General features: G+C 37.6%; 1 protein-coding gene across 1 annotated transcript; it reads left to right on the top strand.

Moving 5' to 3' along the window:
• The first annotated feature begins 2,470 nt into the window (after positions 1–2,470).
• LOC142498042 (nicotinamide N-methyltransferase-like) lies at positions 2,471–7,095 on the top strand. Its single transcript, XM_075606549.1, has 3 exons — positions 2,471–2,618; positions 3,422–3,629; positions 6,666–7,095. Exons 1-3 carry the CDS (start codon positions 2,471–2,473, stop codon positions 7,093–7,095), a joined length of 786 nt encoding a protein of 261 aa, XP_075462664.1.
• The last annotated feature ends 659 nt before the right edge of the window (positions 7,096–7,754 follow it).

The raw sequence follows: 7,754 nt of genomic DNA, 5'->3' as shown, positions 1-7,754 counted from the left end.
TCAAAATCTCACAAACGGCACCTCGTAGCACAACTAAACTTTCACTGTACATTCTGCTGCGGATTTGTAGGTCAACACAACTATTTTGAGCTTCTAATGTCACTCACCTCCCAAATTATGGTTATTCAAAATTTCCCTCGGGTGTCCTGCAAATCAGTTGGAGCAGGAGCAGGGGGCGGGGAGCATGGCTACTAAGGGAGGGGGCATGATCTTGCCTGGATCGGAGCTTTGTGTGTGTCTCTGTGAGATGTGCGGGGGAGATGTGCCAGCAGGGGGGGGAGATGTGCCAGCTGGGGGGGAGGGAATGGGGGGGAGATGTGCCAGCAGAGGGGGGGAGGGACATATTCCAGCATATGGGGAGACACACACACAGACAGACACACACTCAGACAAATCTCACCCCGCACTACATCCAGCAGTGGGGCTGGGGGGAGGAGGGGCCCGGGGTGATGTGCCGCCTGCAGAGGGGAGAGGGGTACACGTATTCAATATTACAAAAGTTAGTTATATATAAACTATCACTCATTATCTGGTGCGCAGTAATTTATTCACATTTTCTATCTTATACTGTATATACCTATTAGTGTTTGTACAGTATATGTATGTGTTTGTGGGGTTGTAATATTCATGCATGTGTTGCGGCTCTGAATATTTGGGACACATTTTTGTTTTATAAAATGGCTCTTCTTCCTTGAAAGTTTGCAGACCTCTGCTTAAGGCCACGCTTATAGTGCCAGCGACGGCGACGCTGACGTCATGCTGCGTTTGCTGGAAAAATCTAATTGAACTGATGTACAGCAATCGCGATCAAGCTGTCGCGCCGTAGCGTTGCGCCTACTGTAAGCACACACAATGGCTTCAATGGATTTGTTGTTACGAGAGGTCGCTGACACTATAAGCACGGCCTAAGTCTGCTGTATCATGGTGGTCTTGGGCACACTGTTTAGTAACCATTTACAGCATGTGCCACACTTTATCATAACAAACCATTAAACCCTGACAGGTCTGTTGTTAAATTGATACATTGTACAAATTTAAACATGGATTCAATTATTCAAGCAAACACAACCCTGACAAACAAAAAGAACGATTCCTGCGCTCCTACCAATTAGGCTAAAATAAAATAATAATCTCATGAAAAAGGGTATTTGGTTAAACCCTTTGGCAAAAGCATTTGTAAACCTGCATGCCACGTGAAGGCATACCCATAATGCAGGTACCTACACTATATGTATATATATATATTAGTTGTCCCATGGACTGGTGAAAAAAGTGTTAAAGCCAGAAGGGGTTAAATAAAGCATGAGCTTATGTGAGTAGTGCAATTAAAATCTGGCTGAAGTTATCTTTACTATAGAGGCAAACTGGGTGCACAAATTCCCTGGTGTGAATATAATACAACTTACACATATTTCTCTCTGTCAGCCTTATACATTCACCTACTATATCATTCAATGGAGGGTGATGTCCAGACTGACACTGGGGTTTATTATACCTGCACTAATTGGAAAATTGGTAGGGGCTCAGTAACTGCAAAGTAAAGCAGATGAGACAATAAACCTACCCCTATGATGTTTCAGAGATACTATATTTAAAATACCCCTTGGGAGTATGCAGCAAAGAAAAGGATTGCCTAATATTTGTGAGAAACTGTACATAATACTGTGCTCCTCCCTATAGAAGTTTGCAGCAGGTAAAAAATTAGGCCTTACAACCCTGACAAGAAACATATGGAAGTTTGAACCTTTCTTTTTTTTTTCAGCTCTTTGGAAATTATGTAGGAGCTTTTTACATTCATTTCATATTCAGACTATTTTGAATATTGCCCACTGTTGTGACTATAATGCTGTGGATTTAGTTGCCTCAATATTTGGACTGGTTCGACTCCTTTACTATGTGTAATGTATAATATATAATGTGGGATCTGAATGATGATTTTGGTGGGTAAGAAATGCACAGAGTATGATGGTGGGATTGTGTAACTTGTGACAGACATTAATGTGCGTCTGTGTGTTCCCGATATTTACAGCGCCGAGAAGCTTCATCCCATGATGTACCATCTGCATGATTTAATTGCACCCAGGGGGTTAATATCTGTCCAGGACGTAGTGTATTATACACACTGCAGCTCACCAAGGTCTTAATTAACATTTGCCATACTGACACTGATAAATATTGTTTCTTTTTATTTTAAGTCACTTTCAGTATAAAACATTATAAGACAGCCCTGGGAATATGATGACTTGTGATTTCTCAACGGGGAAAAAAAGACAACAAATATTAGAAGTGTCAATATATGAAATAAGAATTCTTCTGTTCAAATAAAGTTCTGTATGATCCATTGTTATTATATGTTCTTGTGACTTGTGGGAGGTCATATCATATTTCATTGTTAAAAGGACTTAAAAGAAAGTTAGACGTTTCAACCATCACATCAGAGGCACCAGAAAGATTGCACCAACGACTTGCAATGGATTCCAGTCTCCACAAACATTATCATGATGACGAATTTGATCCAAAAGCTTTTGTAGATACATACTTCTCTGGTAAAAATTTTTCCTTAATAGATGAAATCGTGGATTACCCATTGAAGCAATTGCGTGAAACGTTCTCTTCAGGTTTGTATTTTTATTCTTGACATTTGTGGAGAATTACTTATATTTTTATATGTAGAAAAATAATACATTGTTTTATTAATTAACTAATAATTAAGTCAAACCAATTAACTCTCCATGTGCGGTTTTCCTCATGTCCCGATCTTCACATTACATAGTTAAACACCAAGGGTGTATAAAGGTGTTTTCCAAATGAAATGAAGGAGTGCAGTAATTAGCCAATGTTTCCTACCTGCACATGCGCACAGAGGGAAAAGACACAAGTCCGGCATTGAGCATTTCAATGACTTGATGTACAATGCCACAACCTTTAAAACATTTTTTTTTAATATTTGTTTTTATAAATATTTCTTTACTTTTATTTCCAAAAGTCGATAGTTTACGCTTGTTGGGCAAAGCACATAGATATAGACAGAAATATTGTGGACAGCACTCTCTGAATCTGTAATCTCCTTTAATAAAGTTTAAAAAAGTGCAACAATGCCTTGTCTCTTGCCGCTGTTCAATTTTGGTCGTTTCCAGAGACAAAACAAACACCTTATCCCGCACCTCCTGCAACAACTCCTCCGGGGCAGCCAAATTCCTCTCTCCAAAGTTTCAGGCTTTGGCTCACAAGATCAGAAAAAATGAGCTCTACCGCCTGCTCTGAAATTCCATTTCCTGTTGAATGATGCAATACACCTGCTGCATTGAAATATTGTTATTTTTAATTGTATTGGGATAGTACCAAATGTTATTTTTAAATACCAAAAAAGCTTGTTGAATATTATTAACGTGTATTTTATTCTTTCTAACTGTTGTTTCAGGGCGTGTGCGAGGAGACACATTGATTGATATCTCCTCTGGCGCATCAGTTTACCAGCTCTTATCAGCCAGTGATATCTTCAAAGAGATTATTGTGGTGGAATTTACTGAGCCCAACGTCCAGGAATTTGAGAAATGGCTTAAAAAGGATCCAGGAGCTGCTGATTGGTCATATGCAGCAAAGGCTCTTTGTGAATTAGAAGGCAACAGGTAACATATTTCCGAGTACATTATCACAAGACAAATAACACCTGTATGTGCCAGGGAACTTCTCTCCCATCTTCATGTCCCATCTTGTCAACAGTTTGAACATCAGCTAAGAAAAGTTGTAAACTGTGCTTCACAAATAAGTAGAGAAGGGAGAAACTGTCAAAATCCATTTCCTAGAATTTCCCGAGCTTTCCGTTCCGTGGTGTAAAATCAATTGATGGATTGTCCTAGTTTCAATCCATCTGCATGAATCCGAAACCGCCATTGGATACAATCCATATGGATTTTCAAGGCACCAACCCGTGGATTCCGCAATCTGTTGGTAGATTTAAAAAAAAAATTACACACAGATTACTGAATCCATGGATTGGATTCTTAAAAATCTGCCAACGAATTGCGGAATCTGCCATGTGAATTGTGAGAGATAAAAGATTCCAGAAAAGATGACTCGCCCTTTTTGAGACTGATTCACGAAAATCCTCGGAGCAAAGGAACCGGACGATCAGTTGGATCCATAATCTTCAAAAAAAATTTGCCCATCGCTACAAATAAACTCCTTTCTCTTTGTCATTCCCTATTAACTTAATTAAGCTTTATCAATTTATAGTATCAAGTTACATTAAACAGGTAGAGATTGTTCTCTCCCAATGTTTATATTTTATACCTAGTGCTTTTATCTTTGTATTGTATTATAATTATTTAAAGTCCAGTGTCTGTATACTCACTATGTAAAGCACTGAGCACATAACCGGTGCTATTCAGCAGTTACACATATACATACTGTATGCACAGTATATAACACACATTGTAAGTCTCGATGGACACCATTATGGACAGAACAGAAATGTGAGCACAGGAAAGTCGCTTTTATCTTCCTATAAATCCAACCTATTATATGTTTATTTATTTATTTATAAAATGTTTTACCAGGAAGTGATACATTGAGAGTTAACTCTCGTTTTCATGTATGTCCTGGGCATAGAGTTATCATGACAAATAATACATGGTTACAAATACATAGTTACATAAGTGAACAGGGTATACATTAAATACATTATATCAAGACATTGCATGCACAGTAAAGGTATTATATATCATTGGTGTATGTAAAAGTTACAGATTATTCTCTGGTAGATTGTTCCAGTTTTGGGGTGCACCGTAAGAGAAGGAGGAGTGGCCGGATACTTATTGTATCTCTCAATCTTTATAGCTATAACCAAGGAATAAAAGTGAAAAGCAAAAGGAAATATCTGGGTTTCAATGCAATTTAGATTGGTCTTTGAGATTAACAACTACATTGTATGGTAATTTAGGCAGTTTCCACTGTGGTTAACAGTTATAGTTAGTAATTTCTGGAAGCAAATCTAAGCCCAGAGTCAAAAAGGGTAATTTAATTCACTCCTTTCTCTTTGTCATTCCCCATTACCCTAATTAAGACGTATTACCTTATAGTGTCAAGTTACATTATACACTCTTCAGGTAGAGATTCTTCTCTCCCAATGTTTATATTTTATACCTAGTACTTTTATCTTTGTATTATAATTATTTAAAGTCCAATGTCTGTATACTCACTATGTAAAGCACTGAGCAAAGAACCGATGCTATTCAGCAGTTACACGTATACATACTGTATGCACAGTATATAACACACATTGTAAGTCACGATGGACACCAATGTGTTTACGGACGGTACAGAACTGTGAGCACAGGAAAATCACTTTTATCTTCCTATAAATCCAACCTATTATATGTTTATTTATTTATAAAATGTTTAACCAGGAAGTAATACATTGAGAGTTACCTCTCGTTTTCATGTATGTCCTGGGTATAGAGTTAGGATGATAAATAATACATGGTTACAAAAACAGTTACATAAGTGAACAGGGTATACATTATATTCAAGGCATGGCATGCACAGTTAAAGATAATATATATTATAGGCGTATGTAAGAGTTATAGACCAGATTTAAATGTGAGACAACTTTAATTTTGAAAGAACTTCGACTGGTGGCGGCTGTGAGAGTCTCCGGTAGATTGTTCCAGTTTTGGGTGCACGGTAAGAGAAGGAGGAGCGGCCGGATACTTACTGTATGTCTTTCTCTTTATAGCATTAACCAAGGAATTAAAGTGAAAAGCAAAATGAAATCTCTGAGTTTCTCTGCAGTTTAGATTGGTCTTTGAGATTTTGCTGCTGAAAAGAAATTGAAAAACAAAAAAAAAGTAATGTGTAATAAAAACTACATTGCATGGTAATTTAGGCAGTTTCCACTGTGGTTAATAGTTATAGTTAGTGATTGTTACTTGTGTGGATAATTTGTGGTAGCAAATCTAGGACCCAAGTCAAAAAGGGTAATTTATCAAAGTCTTTAGATTGTGAGAGGTGGGCTTTGATAAATCTGGTGCAGTTTTTGCACTGGTTTTGTCCCTTTTTTGCTGACCTTGGAATAGTCCCTGTGATGCTAAACTTTCTGCAAAACCAGCAGTCTGTGAGTTACTCCAATAATTTATACTTTCATTCTGGATCTAAAGTAACACAGGTTATTCCTACAGAAAGCTGCAACGTCCATGTCATGGGAATTATGGGAGTTAAGGTGATCCATATAAAGGAATAATGGGGGACATGTACTGCTGAGATCTGCTGATACAAATAGCACAGGCTTCAGCTAGTAATGAGATAAAGGTCCACATTTCCTTACACTGAATATACATCCATTGTGAAAGGGCTTCCATGTGCATTGTATGACTTTGTGCAACATATTTAGCTCATCTTTCTGGTCAATAATTGTGTGTGTGTGTGTGTGTGTGTGTTAGATAGATAGATAGATATATATATAGAGAGAGAGAGAGACAAATCACCAAAAAATCTACTCGCCACCTAGTATTACACGTGTGCTGCTTGGGCCAATAGGAGCTCGCCACAATGTAAAATCCACTCGCCCGGGGCGTGCAAATGTATAGGTTTGTCGAACACTGTATATGTATGTATGTGTGTATTCAGACACTTACAGTATAATAGTATTTTGTTTTTAATTTTAGAGAAGGATGGCAGGTAAAGGAAGACAAAGTAAGAAGAGCCATCAAACAGGTTGTGAAATGGGATGTTTGTAAGGACAATCCTCTAGACCCTGTCGTCTTGCCACAAGTGGACTGTGTGCTCAGCCTTTGGTGCCTACACAAGATTAGTGGAGACAAGGAAGCTTACCAGAGCAACCTGAGAAAATTTGCATCACAACTGAATATTGGGGGTCACCTGTTACTCTTTGAGCTATTAAATATGACATATTATAAGCTTGGTGAGCACAAGTTCTTTATCCTGACCTTTGATGATAAATTTTTAATAGAGGCTCTCAGGGATGCAGGGTACGTCATTGAGAATAATGATGTGCTCCCCAGCAGAAAGGGCTGTGATTTGTTAGATTATGAAAGTGTTATGTATGTTATAGCGCGCAAGGAGAGGGAGGTTTAATGATCTAATTCTGGAAGATTAATGTTTACACAGGAGAGAAAAGTAAGAATATGTCATTATTATTACACGATTTCACCACTTACAGTATCCAATGAGACCTTTCAAAATGTTGAACTCTATTTAATCAATAAATGCCTCTTTATTTTCTTTTTTTTGTCCATGCACAATAGCTATTGAATGACAAAAGCATTAGCAATATATGAGGACATGTGTTTGCTTATAACATAAAATACATTTTAATATTAATTGGAATAGTAAATGTTTGCAAACTGCATTCAGGGGATGGGGAATAGTTCAGGAAAATTTACTTGGATTTTTTTTTTGTCCCATGTTCTGTTGGACGCTGAAATGTTCCTGCTAAGAATATAATGTTTTACTTCTTAGACCTTATTATAAAAAAATAAATGATTTTCAAGTACATTACCTAATGTCCTTGCTGCTTCATATGGAGTGTATTGTACCTGATTGCTGCTGAGTATAGTTGCTTAAAGTCATCATTGCAGCGTGAGTGAAGCCTGGCTGTCTTGATCAGTGTGCTAGAGGAGTAATGGTGGGATGTTTCACGGAGGCGCTAATCGTATTGAGGATACATTTTAAAGCCCTATATTTTAATTATTTATAAGATTTTTAAACTTATACCATTCTACCATGTACTGTTC

Source organism: Ascaphus truei, chromosome 6, assembly GCF_040206685.1.
Source record: "Ascaphus truei isolate aAscTru1 chromosome 6, aAscTru1.hap1, whole genome shotgun sequence".
NCBI classification, from domain to species: Eukaryota; Metazoa; Chordata; class Amphibia; order Anura; family Ascaphidae; genus Ascaphus; species Ascaphus truei.
The sequence above is the reverse complement of the archived record's forward strand: the minus strand, read 5'-3'. Positions and strand labels throughout refer to the sequence as shown.

What these genes read in the sequence shown, in the direction of transcription:
- LOC142498042 (XM_075606549.1), top strand. Translation starts at nt 2,471, where the DNA reads ATGGATTCCAGTCTCCACAAACATTATCATGATGACGAATTTGATCCA. An exon ending in GCGTGAAACGTTCTCTTCAG is followed by an intron (nt 2,619 to 3,421) that starts GTTTGTATTTTT and finishes CTGTTGTTTCAG; the next exon opens with GGCGTGTGCGAGGAGACACA. An exon ending in TGTGAATTAGAAGGCAACAG is followed by an intron (nt 3,630 to 6,665) that starts GTAACATATTTC and finishes TTTTAATTTTAG; the next exon opens with AGAAGGATGGCAGGTAAAGG.